We start from the raw sequence: 16,446 nt of genomic DNA, 5'->3' as shown, positions 1-16,446 counted from the left end.
CACCTGTCAGAAGAAAGAAAAAACCAAAAATATAATAAATAAGAAAATTAAAAATATTAATAGAGTTGGGTTGAGTCGGATGCAACAACAATTGTCTGATCTCTAGTGCCATCCTTGGAGTGCCCTGCCAAGATAAGTCATATAGTACAGGAGGTGAGCAAACTTGTAGCACAACTCAAAGATATTTCACATCATAGGAAGGGAAATGCCCTGCCAAGATGAGTCATACAGTGTAGGAGGCGAGCAAACTTGTAGCACAAATCAAGATCTTTCACGTCCATGGAAAGGGAAAAGCTCCAGCATATTTCACTAGCAGAGATCGAGCACTGAAGTTGCATCAACTTAAAAAACAAAAAAAAAAAGAGAGAAAGAAATTGTAAGGCTAAATTAACATAGTTTAACTGATATGCATCAGTAGAGCATCAGTTTACCATCTTGCATGATTATGCAAGCGACCACCAAAAGAGAGTCATGGGTGGCTTTTATAAAAATTGTTCACTTAACATACAAAAATTTATAACAAATAAGAGAACATTAGAAGCACACAAATCCACTCCATATACCCAGCTTACAAAACTCCTTAAATTGGGGGGGCCTAAAAGAAAGAAAAACAAAGACATCATCATCCCTACGAGAGCCAGCCTAATCACAGTATAGGTGTCCATGATTACTTGAGACCATAGCAAGAATGTGATGAGAAAAAAATGATGTACATGCACTCTGGTAGGTTTGGATGGCCAAGAAGAAGAAAGCTCGCACTGGATTAGTAATGGTGATTTTGTCATCTGGATCCTCTTGACTGATAGAGCTCCATCTTGGCTTTGGCCGTCGGCAGCAAGGAATCGACCCTGAAGTCCTGCACCATGTGGCCCTGCTTGGAGGCCCAGGCGAGCACCGCGGGGACTCCGGCCTGGGCGAGATCCTCGCTGTCGGGAACGTTGAGGGCAATGTGGCACAGCAGGATCAAGGCCTCGATCTGTAATTGTTCCCCGAGATACACGAGCTGGACCAGGTGCTTGGCCCCTCCGGCTTCGATGATGGCCTTGGAATGCTCGACGCGGAGGAAGTTATCCGTGGAGGCAAATTTGGTAAGCGCGAGCACCGATTCCCTCGACACGATGGCTTCCCTCTCGTCGAGCAGCCGCACCAGTGGGCCGATGATCCTCGTCTCCGTCGCCCGGAAGGTCCTCGACAGGCACCCCAGCGCGGTGATGCTGGGAATCAGAAGCTCGTCCAAGACGCCCTTGTCGACGATCCGGAGGAGCTGGTCGACCACCGCCTTGGCGGCGGGAGAGGTCGGCTTGAAAGCGGAGCGGCGGAGGTCGGGGTTGTCCTCGGCGACGCGGGCGATCTCCATGAGGGCCATGGTGGAGTTGTAGCGGACCTCTCCGGAGCCCTTCTCGAGGAGGACGGCGAAGCAGAGGAGGGCGCGGGACTCCGTGATGCTCTTGCAGATGGCCAGGTTGTTCTTGGCCAGCTGCCACAGCGCCTTGGCCGCCATCGCCTTCATCTCGGCTTTGGTGGCCGGGTCCTCCGAATCCCTCCCCTTGGTTCCGAATCCGGAGGAGAGGATGGGCTTCGAGGGGGGCACGGCGCCGTTGGTTGCCGTGGCGGCGGCGGCGGCGGCTTTGGAGCTTTTGGCGGAGGCCATGGTGGATTCGATCACGGAATGGATTTGGGACAGCGCATTGGGATGATGCCGGAATTGGCCGCCGCTGCTGCTGCTGCTTCTGTCGTCATCGAAACCGGGTTTGTTCGCAGTGGTGGCGACGACGACGGAGTGGATGGACATGGCCTTGGAGGCGGGGATGATGGAGTACTTGCTGTGCTCCTGGACGGTCTCGAAGGCGAGGTGGCCGACGAGGAGTCGGATGACGTTGTTCTGGGCGAAGAGTTCCTGGCAGGCGAAGTGGTTGCCGGCGAGCTCGGCGACGGCCCAGGCGGCGGCCGCCTGGGCGCGCATGGGGCCCCCGTCCTTCAGGAGCTTGGTAAGGACGGTGCAGACGCCGGCGTTGAGCATCCGATCGACGCTCTCCCAATCGCGACCGAGGAAGCCGAGGGCGCGGGCGGCGTTCTCCTGGCCGTCGACGTTGCCCTCCTTGACGAGGCGGAGAAGGGCCCCCACGCCGTCCTCCTCGATAATGAGCTTGGCGTAGTGGAGGTTGTCGCGGGCTAGGGAGGCGAGCGCGGCGGCGGAGTCGGAGCGGACGTCGACGGAGCCGGTGTGGAGGTTGGAGATGTGGTCCCAGATGAGGAAGAGGATGGGCTCGTTCTGGGCGATGGGGGGCAGCCCCAGGAACTGGTCGTCGTCGGCCCCCGCGGTGGAGATGCGAAGCAGCCACGAGACGTCGGCGATGGAGTTGTCGAGCTGGGTGGACATCTTGGCGAAGGCGGTGGCGGGGATGATGGTGAAGACGCGGCGCATCAGGCCGTGGGCGCGGCACTTGCACGCCAGGCCCAGCGCTTTCCCCAGGACCAGCTCGGTGTCCTGCATGATGCGGGTGGCGGGGCGCTCGTAAAGCTCCGCCCGCGCCGCCTGCCGGAGGAGCGCCGCCAGCTTTTCGGTCTTGGCCTTGAGCTCCAGGCACTCCTGCCGGCTGGTGTGCGCGTCGCCGGCCAGCTTGGTCACCTGGTCCGCCAGCTGGATCGGCTTCGCCAGGATCTGCTTCACCCCGTCCCCCATCATCCCTCCTCCACCTTCCCCCGTCCTAAATCCCTCACCACCACCTGTTGCTCCCGACTCCCTTCCTTTCCTTCTCCTTTTCCTCCGATCGATCCGCCGGCGTGGGACTGAATCGAGGACCTCGATCCTGGACCTTTTTCTCTGCAGAATACGGCGAGATAGATATTTCTCGATTTGGGGTCTTCTTGGAGAAGCTTGAATGCGATCTTCTCCTCTTCTGTTCTCCGAAGATGGGAGAGGAGGAAGAAAGAAAGACTTTTCGAGGTCAAACGCTAGTTTCTTATGCTCCACCGGGTTTTGTCGTCGAAGTGAGTTAATTTATTTGTTTATTAACTTTTTCTTTTTTTTTTGGGGGAAGAGAGGAAAAGGAAACGAGCTCACCGGCGATTACGGCCGGGGCAGGGGAAAGACAGCTTCACTCCAGTTCACGACGGTCCCGACTTCCACCAGCTCCAGGTGGGTGCCACTTACCTAGATGTAGTATTAATGGGAAGGGCAGCTCTCATTTATTCCAAAAATCGTATGGATCACGCGTGAATGGGAGGCGAGAAGAAATGCAGCATAAACTCTTTTTTATCATATTTTTTTAAAAAAAAATAAAAATTAGAGATTCTTTCTACTAATAAGATGACCAATTTAATAATTCAAAAATTTAATATATATATATATATATATAGTTTTTTTTATTTTTAAAATATACTGTTATTGCTAGACAATATACATATTTAGATAAATCGATATATTATTTTTAGACTTATTACACAGCTTTCGATCGAATGATACATATTTAGCAAATTAATCATTCAGCAACCCAATACATACCTAAAAAAAATTGATACATAATTTTCATAATTTTATATTCACTGATACATATTATATGATGAAGCGATGCACACCTGTCAACTTCTAAATACATATTGCAATCTTCTTAGATACATATTTAATAATGATTCAATTCATACCTTAAAGTAAACTAATATACAGTCTTTGCTTTTTACCAATATATACTACATGGCGGAGTAATATACATCAAGTAAATTAGTCAGCTAGGAAGCCAATATATATTTAGGTAAATCGATACATAATTTTTAAAATATGATGATCATTAATACTAATACATAGTATGCAGTTTTTTAGTTTTATCTAATATAATAAATTATATACATATCATTTTTTTAGATCCTATGAACTTTTAGGCATAAAGATTTTAGAAAAAAGGAATGAATTTGGAAGAGATGAAAAAAGACTCTGAAAGAAGAGGGATGAAGAAATTTGATGAGAAAGAAAAAGATGTTGCACATGAATTATTTTTTATTTTTTAATTTCAACCGTGATGACCTAGTTAAGAGGAACAATTTCTGATTTTTGAGTTTCTTATGCAGGATGAGTGGTAAAAAAGGAAAAAGAAAAAAAAAGAAAACTCTTGTGTCCGCGCCACATGATTTTTGTTCGATGAAGTTGAGGTACTCGTCTTAGAAATTGATGACGTGGCAGTTGTCCACCGTTGGTGGGGCAAAAACTGAACCGGATTCTCCAGGCATTCGGAACCAAAAAAAAAAAGGGTGGGGCAGGTGGAGACTGATGCGTTGTCACGTCGTTACACGTCCAGCATCAAGCCATCAATGTCCGGTGGAAGTAGAGGAGAGCACGCTGCCACCTGTGCATGATTTGACGAGCAGTTGCCAGCTGGTTATGCGATTCTTAGGCATCTCGGCTAACTGTCCCTTCGGGCTGTGTAGGGCCCAGGTTCGGCCTAACCCGAGGCCCATAACTCAATTGAACGAATGACAGGCTTCTACCTATTGTTGGAGAAGGGCCTGTCTGACTTTGGACTGGCATGGCCTGAAGGCCCACAAGAGCAGACCATGAGCACTTCGCTCTTGGAGGCCCAAATAACTAGCATGAACATCGCGAGTTGGATTAACTGGATAAGGCCAAGGTCAGGGTGAGTGGGGGATATCATCTTGTATTGGTTATGGTTGGATTGGGTTCATATCAACTGTTTACATGGTCCATCTCCAATTAATGACCCTAGCCACTGATTGGAACTAAAATAGGTTGTTTTCAAGTGGATTTCATTTTGGAATAGGGTGGATATCAACTTGGTTGTAATATTTTGAGAAATATGATGGTAATAGACTACCATCTTGGATGGAACTTCGAAGCTCTCCGTAAGAGGACATGGTGCCAACCAGGTGAACAATTTTTGTTCGCTATCCCAGATTGGACCCAAATTCTTGTTACTAAGGCCCACTTAAGCCCAACACTACCCACAAAAGATTAACCTCAGCAGGATTTTGACATCCTCGAGCGTTACCCAATTACCAAAGCACCGCCTCTTGTAATCAGCGCATTTTACCAATCGAGATATGTGTGCACTTATGTACACTAGAATCATTATGATATTTAGCTATCTTAATTTCTCTGTATTGATATATATAAGTGATAATGCAATGGAGGTTCGGTGAAATACCGCTTGCGATGCTTTACCGCCTTCATGCGTGCCCGCAATAGAGGTTCGGTGATCATATGTCGCTACGTCGTCACCTAGCCTCTCTGTGCCCCACGCCACTTCACCACCTAAGTATATACGAGGGTTGTAGAACGGCATACTACCTGAAGTAGATCAAATGTGTCAATCCAGGATTCAGAAAACATACATAAAATGATGATAAGTAAAAGATGTTGGAAGAAAAAAATTAGACAGAAAATAAATTTATTAAAAAAAAGGTCGAAATAATAAGTTTGAATCTTCTCAAAAAAACTTCATGCCTCTCCAATAGGCCTTTCAAAAATTCTTCCAACCATCTTTAAACTCTCTCTCCCCTTTATAAGAACATATACTCTTTCTCTCCCACCATAAGATAAAAATATCACCATTAATTTCACTCTAACTAAAAAATAAACTGAAGTATATTAAGTTTAAGATTTAACTTAACTTGGATTAGTATTAAAAAGCAAACCATCCTAACTAGAATTGGAATAGAAAACTAGAATAATTTAGGAATAAAATTCTAATATAAATACCACAAATAATGAACTTGAGATAAGGGTTAGAACCATGCGCTCTTGAGGCCACCGCCGTGCAGGCGTGCCGACTGAGGCCACCTGACCTTCCTGCTTTCGCCACAGGCGCATTCTAATGGTTAAAGCCACATACTATCACCATAAGAGGCTGCCGATCGGTATACGATTGGGTTGATGGGCACTGCCCCATCTTCTTCTTCTTCTTTAATTTTTTATTTAATTGAAAGACACTGCCCCATCATTAATAGTTGCCAAAAGTCCAGGGTCCTAGAAGTTAGTAAATGAATACTAGTGGAATCCGTATGAAAGACAGGAGGTGAAATAACGGCCAGTGAGAGACTGAGAGTGGAGCTCTTACGTATCCAATAAATAGGGTGGCTTAGCCTCCCGTTATCTTAAAAAAACAAAAATAAAAGAAGAAGAAGAAGAAGAAAAGGAAGAGTAGACCCAATGCATCTCTACCCTCTTTTTTTGTCTCCACTTCCATTCATGTGGTTTCCATGGGAATGGGTTGGCATTCTCCTGTTACAAGAGCGGCTCAACCTTTCCAAGAACTTTACAGTCCGGAATCCAGCACCCACTCAACGCTACCAGTTTTGCATGTGAAAAGACAAAGTAGAAAAAAAAGAAGAAAAGCTACCCTCCTTTCTCTCTCATCTTTTTAAGCCTTCTTATCCGTCCTTTTCTTGGCTCTGTTCGAGAGAGCATTTGCCGACCTATTTAGGAGTTCGAATGAGTTCTGATCCTCTCAGGTTCAAGGTCCGGTTCGCAGTTTTCCGTGTATTACGGGACAGCCCGTGATGCATCGGTCCGTGCATCGCAGGAGCTTTTTTTTTTTTTTCCATCAGCAATCTACCAGCCAATGATATTAAGGAAAAGTATACTGCTCAATGGTAAAGGAATATCTAACTTTTTAGCCTAAAATATCTCTCCAATATGCTGAGCCGCATAGAAGATGAGTCAGCCAGCAAGCATACATGGATGACCTAAAATGTGTAATGCAAGGTGCTTTTAAACAGCCTCCCATGTTCGAAGAACGATCAATTTTTGTATGACTGAATAAAGGCTCCGTCCGGCAGCTTTGCATAAAGTGTTCAGACTCTTTTCTGTTTGCACCGGACAATGACTCGGAAATATCTTGCTGAATGCTAAAAAAAGAATTTTAGTATCTTTTCCATGTCAAAAAACGCAAATACCTTGGATTCTTTTTCAAGAATCATCTTTTCATCTCTTTCAGCAGTTTATTATATATCTCTTTTGGAGTAGGCTACCGAAGGACACCACCACTTTTACCAGAAAAAAAAAAAAAAGAAAAAAAGAAGAAGAAGAAGAAGAAGAAGGACACCACCACCGTAGCAAACTTAGTTGGAACACCTAGGTGCAGCTCACTATCTGTCATCTTTTTCATGTAGGAAAGTTGATTCATGATATTGATTGCTTATCTAGATGCTCGAAAAGAGGTACACTTTTATTACACTTAAACTTTATTAGTTTTCATATCGAGAAAACGCCATTGGTGTCTTTTCTTCTTACGCAACTATTTTAATTTTGTCCTCGGAATATAGTAAAGCTTTTATTGATGCAACGTGAAACACATTGGTCCCTCGTCATGTGAGACCCAAATCATTTAAAATAAATAAAAAAATAATGTGGCAGTTTTCTTTCGCACAACCATGAACGACCTTATCTTGTTAGAGTACCACAACGGGGAGTGAAAACAGTAGAATGGGGAGGTCGATGGTAAAAATATAGAGAAGTTTTTTTTAAAAAATATGCTATTTTGCTGCATGATCGAATGGTTGGTTTTATTTTAATTTTAATAAAATTTTAATCTATTGTTTTTCACATTAAGAACTACAAATTGAACGGTTTGATCTTTAGAAAGTCTTTTCTATTGAGTATTTCAAGTATCTACATTAGGTTAATTTGGTATCTAGCCCTACGTGCCATTGCCCCCCTTGCTTATGAGTTGTTGGCGGTATTAATGCATAGGGGCTTCAATGTAAGCCCAATCCGGATAACTTCAATGACAAAAATATTAGTAGGATGGTGATAATTGGCAATGCAGCAGGTTGGCACAAAAACATTTTGTGGGGGCCGGGTTGCTTTGGCAACTTCTGTGAATAATATAGTTCGTGTTTTTTTTTTTTTCCGGGTAAAAAGAGGAGCTGGAAGCAAGATTCCAAAAAAAAAGAGCGTCACAGAGTATGATAGTTACAACATTTAGAATTAAAAACCATACATCCAAATACAGAAGTTAGGTAACTTAAGCAGGGCTACAACACAAACACAAATAGGAATAACCAAAGCCTAAAGATGCTGCAAATATACCACCCGGCTGACAGCAATAACATGAAAGAAAGGATGCTGTGGTTTGATTATGGATATACCCAGCCCATAAACAAGCATAGCAAATAGGTCAGCAAACAATTAAGGTGGCATAAGGATCCTGCTGAAGTTTAAGTATGCATCCAACGTTACAGAAAAAGTAATCTTTTTTGATGATTTTTATTTTCTATAAATATCCTGCTGATCGATGCTACCCAAAGTTTCATAGAAGTATTGGTGATACCTGAGTGGAAAAACATTTTTCCGACGCTACATAAAAGTATCGGCAAAATCCGAAATTTACCGATGCTTATTAAACGTCGGAGGTATGGTGCTTTAGCTGACGCAAATAAGCGTCTATCACTTATAAGCATCCCACAAGTAAACAGTGCAAAGGGTCCAAGAAGATATAAGGCAGCATGAATATATGTAGATGGGGTGACATGAGTTTGGCAAGATAGAAAGGGAACGACCACCACAGCAAGCTCGCATACGATTTGCCTTGAACCTAATGCGAGTGTGCTAAAGTGGAAGCGGTCGAAGCATTTACAAGAAAAATTTTTACTTACATATAAATAGATCTCAGCTGTCAAAACTTTCTTAAGCCCCTGTCAACATATACAGTTAACATTGATTGGGCTTGCGTAATTTAGCACGTTGACTGTTGTTATAATCTTGAAGGAAATCCTTTGACCGAAGTTTGGATATTAAAATTTGTTCGATTTCAAATCAACTTCTAAGCTCAAATATTTTGAATCAAAGCTGAGCTCAAGTTTTTAATTAGTCAGTTTGGCTCGACACTACTCGATAATAAATATGATGTTATACCATCTATTCTTTATGGGGATGCAAATAGGTCAGGCCGGATCAGAATGATCCTGACCCAACCCAATTCTTTATTTGAGTCCTAATTTTGGACCCAAACCCAGTCCAATAAAAGATCGGATCGATCCACTGCTATAATTTTTGACTCAATAGGTCATTCGAGTCGGATTCATGTATAATCCAAATCCAACCTAAAAAAATAAGATTCGGTTCGAGTCAACCCATCTATGACTTCAGAATTTATTTGCTTCTCCGTGGGCTACGGTCTGTGGGCACAAATAATTTTACAGCTTCAGGTCGTAATATTAAAAATTTAAAATTATCTAAATTTTGTAAATAAGTTGGGTCCAATTTTAGAATCTAATCTAGCTCTATGGGTTAGATCTGGTCTAAGCCGATTGGATCGGTTAACCCGCCCCTTTTGCCTTAATTTTTTTCTTAAAATATATATATATATATATATATATATATATATATATAGAGAGAGAGAGAGAGAGAGAGAGAGAGAGAGAGAGAGAAAAAAGGGGGACTAATTTTCCAAATATTAGTCCGATCCATCAGGATGCGTATCGTGCTCGTGCATGAATTATCGTGACCAGGTACCACACGCACGCTTCTCCACGACGAAGCGGACGGCAAATGGATATTTTTTTTTCTTTTTTGGGTACATGGACAAATTGAGGTTGGCGCGGGCGCCCCAGAGATGCTCCCGAGTCCTGCGCCATTCACCGTAGCTTTCGGAGGGTAAAACAAACTCCGGGGGACTAAATTCATGATGTCGTTGATGCCATACCCCCAATATACACGGCACCGACTCTATGAGATGGCCCAACCCTCTCATGCCATATGGCATGAAGCCTTTTCTTTTAGTAATGTGATTGGGACCCAGAGCAGTACCCCTTGCCCAAAACAAAAAAAAAAAGGAAAAAAAAAAAGCCAAGTCAGGCTGAAGGCTTGTGGGTGGATAGTGTCCTGTCAATTGTCCCTATCAGTCTCCTGTGACACCCCTTATTTTTATCTTTTTCTTTCTACCCATGCGCCCCACCATCATGTAGTGGCCATTTTTATGCTTGTGATGACTCATTGATCGACGCAAAGTCTCCCTTGATTTGGATTGCCGATTGGCCATGTTCTAGAAGCTTAGAATCCTTCCAAAACCCTAGTTTGGAAGAGCTGATTGCAAGAGGACCCATTAAAAGCAAATCGGTTTATACATGAGGACTTGTTTGTTTACATTTCAGGAAAATAATATGAATAAAAAAAAACTTCTTATTTAGTTCAAAAAATTTTAAAATAAAAAATAATATTTTTATAAAAATAAAATTTTTGTATTTTATTAAAAAATTATAAAAAATATACAAAAGCTACTTTCTACCAATTAAAAATTAATATTTTTTAAAGTTATTTTTAAGTTATCAAAATTTATAGACAAATTTTTTTATTAAAAATATAATAGATATTTTATATAATTTTTTTTAGAAAAATAGATACACAATCAAATATAAGTCACTCATAATTATTTTTTTATTATCAATAAAATTTGTTAAAATTATTATTATTATTATGGTGGGTTGGCTGCTCAAATTACTCTCGCATGAGCACAGCTAATTACATCTCTATCAAAAAAACTACAAAAAGCAAAAGGAGCTTAAGCTTGCTGGGTCCATAGAAACTTTCCAAAATACTAGGCAGCGTTGGAGGTGACCCAATCAGCCGCTTGGTTCACCTCTCAAAGAATATGCCTGATCTAGATGGCCTAATACTTTCGTAGCATCCGACGCATGTTCTCATGAATTAATTTTTCATAAATAATATTCAGACGAAGAAAAATTCTTTCCACGAATATGTCCTCAGTATCAATGCCGCATAATTTATTGGAATAAAAGTGGGGACGCTGCTGGTTCCGTCTGGACGTAGTAGAGTAGAAGTCACCCCTTCCAGCCAATGGCGACCCCACCAGTTTTGATCCCCCAACAACTCTTCTTATCTTCGTCCATGCCGGCTGTGAAGTCCAATGCATGTTGAGAGTGATGGGCACGGAGACCTCTCGGGGGCCAATGGAGGCTGGGATATATTACCGTGGATAGAAGATGGGTGGAGTTCGTAATCACTTCTGTCATCGCCGAAAGACTCGTTCCGGAGCCACGCCACCAACAGGAATGGCAAGCGGCCTCCACTTACAGTTCGTCAATCTCTTATCTTCTACAGTGACTTTTTCTCCTCGCCTTTCCCTCTCTGTTGACTCGGCATTCACAAGGGAAGCTCTTATGCATTGCTCCCCATCATTCTCTGCTTCTCGCACGCTACCTTCTTTGTTTTGCCCTGCCATGTTATTATATGAATTATTTGAGGATTAGAAATGAGTAGATTGATGGTTGCTTACGTTTTGAGAGATTTCGAGCGATTTCCAGAGGAAAAGAGTGAAAAACACAAGAATTCTGGTTTGACAATGTCTTCGCCGCTAGATCGGATCGAATCTAGATTAGATTGAAGTGCAGGATCTATTATTTCTTGTAAGCTAATTTATCAAATAAAAAATGAATTTATAATAGATCTGGGATTCAAATTTGCAAACGGATCAGGCTAGTAAATGCATCAAAGTTCTTGTCAGGGCAAAGGGGGTAAGAGTAAATCCAAAGTGGTAAACTGATATATTTTCAGTCCTATACTCAAGGTTTAAAATCCTTTCCAGATTCTTGAGATAGGACAAACTGCTTATGTATGTCAGTTTTGTCATGTACCTTCTCCAATCTTTCTTTCTTTTAATGCGGTAGATGATAAATTGAATAAAGAACAATTGGCAGAACAAACGAACAGTTGTATGAAATCAGCGCAATGATGGATCTCCAAAAAATGCTAGAGAAAAGCACCGCTGCGGACATCATAAGTTGATGTAGGAAAACAGAACCGCTCCACTTTTTCAGACATAAACCTGCTTTTTATTATCAGGAAAAAAGGGGAGGGAATGCAATGCTCTCGATCTTTTTGAGATCCTACATGGATGTTGGCTTCCCCTTGGTATATTTTGATGGAAAAAAGTTGGATTCGATCGTATGTCTGTGAAGTGTTGAAACAGAGCCCACAAGAAGAAGGTTGGGTGGGTGCTGCATGCCACATAAATCTTCTTACTCTTTTCGTGGGTCCAGCACTCTTCGTAAACTTAGGTTTCTTATAGCTTATTCGTGCATTGAATTGCAATACCTTCCACCGAACTAATTCAAACTATGCTCTTAACCAATTCCAAACAGGAAAATCAAAAGCCAACCAAAAACACAGAGAACAGAAGAATTAAGCACCTCTTTTTTGTACTACGTTATGTTAATAGTAGTATATCTCATATATCAAATCTCATAGATGAGGAAGGGTTACAGAACCGGGAAGTTTTTTTGCAAGCAACTACCAAAAGAAATCAGAAGAAGAAGAAGGTGGTCGTGGCAGCTTTATACTATGTTGAGCTTCCATCCACACTCGCCACCTTAGCCTACTAGATCCGTCCAAAGACCGACGACATCATCTCACGGCTCCGGCGCCCGCACGTGGCTACAGATCTACCGCTAAAATTGGGACCTATAAAAAGGATTAGATCCTTCCGTCCGAATCCCATCGGACGGCTCCACCGGTCTGGCCCGATCGGCCGATCTACCAGCACTGGTCGGTCTCCCAGGTCCGACGGCCGTAGCCGGGGAAGGACGGGGAGCGGGAGAAAGCCCAGGAGGAGGACGGCTGCGTCGTCGGGCGGCGAACGGTCCGGCGGTGGCGGCCGAGGAGGAGGAGCTTGCGGTCGTAGTCGGCGCGCTTGTCGGGATCGGAGAGGGTGGAGTAGGCGGCGTGGATGCGGATGAACTCGTCGGCCGACGTGCCCTTGCGGTCGGTAGCCACCACGTCCGGGTGGCTCGCGCGCGCCAGCCGCCGGTACGCGGCCTTGATCTCCTGGCCGGTGGCGTCGGCGGGGAGGCCCAGCACGTCGTAGAGCGAGGCGACAGGCGATGGCGCCGCCGGGGAGAGGGCGTCGGCGGGCCGGCGCTCCGCCGCGGCGGTGTACGCGGCGGAGATGCCCGGCGAGCGGAGGGAGGTGGCAGAGCGAGGGGACGTGGGAGCAGCGAAGCGCGGGAGAGGAGGGGCGATCCGTAGGCCAAGGAACTGGGAGGGCGAGGCGATCATCGGAGCAGTCATCTAAATAAATCCCGGAGGCGGGGGCGATGGGTTCGGCGACAGGATGCGAGACCCCCTCCTTTATAGAAGTGGGGATTGGGGTTAACCGTGGTTAAGAGTCAACATAGAAAGTAATGATAAAAATTATGCCGAGTGTGGTTAAGGGAATAACTTTATCCGCGGATAGCTACAACTTGGCTTGGCGGAGTCAGCAGTTGAAGGGGTTGGAATAGTTAGGATTGTAGCCTTTGCGGCACGGTAAGCAGTAGGAAACGAATCGCTCGGGGCGCCGCAACCAGAGCGCTCGTATCCTTTCAGTACAATGCCTGTCCAAGTGGATCCTATGAAATACCACCTATTTTACCGTAGAGAATCGAGACACATTCATGGGGTTTTATTAGTGGACAAGTAGACTGTACAGTTTATTCAACAACTTGAGAGGATCCAAACTTGCCAGAAGGATGAAGGATAAGCTGGGGTTTTTTGTTGAAGGATCCAAACAATGGAGGAGGACAAATTCCATTTTAGATATCTTGGGGATTTTTTTAGTGTACGAAATATTTTTTTTATTTGTCAATGGCTTTGTTGAGGGGTTCCAATCTACATAATTGAGAGGGCTTTGATAAGGAGAGTGGGGGTTCAATGCGTCGCATTGAGGTGGCTACGTGGATAAGCGACAGGAGATAGATGCGAGGGGAGGAGGTGTGAGAGAGAGTGAATGATTGTGATTTTCTCTGTGGGGGTATAGAGTGAACTGGTTGTTGGAAGAAGGCATAATGAAGGAGGCAAGTGGTCCAACTGGTAATATTTGGGTTGTTGGAGAGCTTAGGAATTCCAAATTTAGCATAAAAATATCCATTTCTTAGAATTTCTTGTCCTCTATTGGCTAGCTAGTATTTTAAATTTTATATTTGGCTGTTCTTATTCAAAAATGTCCGAGAAATGGGGGATTGTTCGAAATAGTGACACAGAATTAGTGGTAGATACCAAATTAAGTTGGGTCGTATAATCATTAATTTTTATTTTAATCCCATACAATAGGGATAGATCGAAGACACATACACATTATATATGTCATTATATTGTATGATGTAAGATCGTACTATAATTAGTACACTGATTCTATATAAATATCGAAAAAACAAGTATATGTGATGGAAAATCCTTGTGTGAGGCTTTCCACATAGATATTTGGAGGAAAATCATCATATCCCTTCACTTTTTTCAACATTGATCTTTTCAACTTTGATCAAAATTTCAAACATTTATTTGACATCAAATAATCTCACTTTTCCTTCAATTTTGTGAACCTTGCGTAGGAGTTGGTTTCACTGTTCCCAAGGCAAAGTATGTCGGGTTACATGATAGCTGCTACAAAGTCAAGCATATGCACCACTTATTGTATTATTTATATTTCAAAATAAATTTGCAAAAAATTGTAACTGGTTTCATAGTTTCCAACCATGGATGAGAAAAAAATATTTCTTTCTCTTTTTTTTTTGATGAAAGTGTATTATTAAAGAATAATTCCATGTATGATGAAAAACCATAATAGAAAACAAGTTTAGCTTTTTTTTCTTTTTCTTCTTAAGGGACATTTTAATCAATAAGCCAGCCCTTTGCACATAGAAAGGTAGCAATATCTCACATATTAAATTGTTTTTCTTTCATTTTAGAAGTGTTTTTCTTTCACCTTTCTTCATGCAAATCTACCACTGGATCATCCACTGATTGCTTTGAGAGCTGTGCAGAATGGATGAAAGAGGAGTTTGAAGTACTTTGAGATTTGAGCGATGGGTGATCATTGGTAGATTCATGCGAAGGATACATCTGCGTTCCCTCAACTAAAGGCTGTCATCAGAGCTAGCTGCACTGTAGCTATAAACCATGAAAACTACACTCTATGTTCGTTATACATGACAAGTGGAAGGTTTTTAACTCATTAGATCACATGTATATCTATGTCTTGCAAAAAATATTAGCAAGCATTCGAAAAGACTAGCAACCATTGCTCCTTCAGTTTGGCAATTCAAATATCTTCCAAACTTCAATGCAGTTATCGGGCTAATTATATATCACAAAAAATATTTGCTCATTTCATATACTGAATGTTATCGATGAAAGACGTGGCACCTGCCACCAAGGTCGTAGCCTGATGGTACTGGGCGTAATTTCTATCCTCATGGTCCCAAGTTCGAGTCGCTGCAGCGTTGATTAAAATATGGCTTCGGCTACTGTTTGGACATAAGGCATAAGAACGCTTTTTTGACCTCTAGTAGCCGGGATGGTGCCAGGTGCAATGTAATCACACGTGGGACTCGAGTCGGAGCCCATAGGGGTAGCTGAACCGATCCTATAGGTGGGGAGGATATGAGTAAAATCGGTCGGGATGCCCAACACACGGTCATTTCTGCCCGCATCGAACATTTTTCTGATGGGGTGGAGGCCCAGTGGGGGCTGCTACGCGGGGGTTGGCTTGTTCCTTCCTCCTCCCTAGTTTCTTCCCTTTTTCTAAGAAAAAAAAAAAGACATGTGGCACCTCGTGGTTTTATTTGTTTTTTTTAGTAAATCGGTAAAAAATGGATGTGGGTCGGATGATAAAATACAATGCAAGAGAAATAAAACAGCTACGTGGTTCTCTCACAGGGTGCCACATAGGGTATGAGTATGATTAAATCGAGTACCACGTGTAGCGCATCAAAGGGATCATACAACAGAAAAATGAAATCAATGCGACAAGCTCTGGACCTGACGTCAAGTTCCCATATATTGCATTATCTCACAGATTAAAAGTGCCCCGGTCATAGACGGAAGGGCAGGTAAGATTCGTTTTATTATCCGTGCAGAGATATGGTCCACATGGCTTCAGTGCAGGCCACAAGGCATTTAAATTTCGTGCTTTACTTTTTTCAGAAAAAAAATATATTTTATGCTCGTCATCTAGAAGGTTGGTTTTGTCGTCATAATCAAATGCTTTAGAATGTGTGCTAACTAGTGTTCTCCCTACGATAGTGCAGACCGGGGAGGGCTTGGATCATGTCCGGACCGGATAGATTATTACCCTCATATGCTTTATACTTTTCTCGGAATAGGATTGGATGGGTAAAATTTTTAGATCGGATAGGGTTGAAGAGCTAACGAGGATAGAGTAGTGGACCGGTTGGATTGGATAAAATTATAATTTCAATCTTGAGCCATGAAATAAGGTGGGATCAAAATGGCTAGCCGAAAGATATTTTTTTTAGATTTAGTCCTATATAAGTACCCAAAATCTTCTCAGCGAATAACCGATGTGAAACTAAACACACGCTCACACGGTTCTTCACATATTTCCGCTGTTAAAACCCTAACGTTCTCGTCAGGCTAAGGGTTCAAATCTAATCACAAGCATCATGATCGGCCCGTGGTCAGTCTTCATGAACCCGTGTTGC

The 16,446-nt window shown here is 43.0% G+C and overlaps 2 protein-coding genes across 2 annotated transcripts; both read right to left on the bottom strand.

Annotated features, from left to right (window-relative positions):
• Window positions 1-396: 396 nt before the first annotated feature.
• On the bottom strand, window positions 397-3,223 carry LOC103706148. The gene is made up of 2 exons (XM_008790161.4): window positions 3,065-3,223; window positions 397-2,900 (listed from the first exon to the last, which is right to left on the bottom strand). The coding sequence occupies exon 2, from the start codon at window positions 2,684-2,686 to the stop codon at window positions 782-784; it is 1,905 nt and encodes a 634-aa protein (XP_008788383.2). The 5' UTR covers window positions 2,687-2,900; window positions 3,065-3,223; the 3' UTR covers window positions 397-781.
• Window positions 3,224-12,144: 8,921 nt separating this feature from the next.
• Window positions 12,145-13,089, bottom strand: LOC103706147 (chaperone protein dnaJ 11, chloroplastic). Its single transcript, XM_008790160.4, has one exon. The coding sequence runs from the start codon at window positions 13,034-13,036 to the stop codon at window positions 12,503-12,505; it is 534 nt and encodes a 177-aa protein (XP_008788382.1). The 5' UTR covers window positions 13,037-13,089; the 3' UTR covers window positions 12,145-12,502.
• Between the last annotated feature and the right edge of the window lie 3,357 nt (window positions 13,090-16,446).

The sequence above is a fragment of the Phoenix dactylifera genome, chromosome 2 (assembly GCF_009389715.1).
Source record: "Phoenix dactylifera cultivar Barhee BC4 chromosome 2, palm_55x_up_171113_PBpolish2nd_filt_p, whole genome shotgun sequence".
NCBI lineage: Eukaryota > Viridiplantae > Streptophyta > Magnoliopsida > Arecales > Arecaceae > Phoenix > Phoenix dactylifera.
Note: the sequence above shows the minus strand (reverse complement) of the source record. Positions and strands in the feature narration are given on the sequence as shown.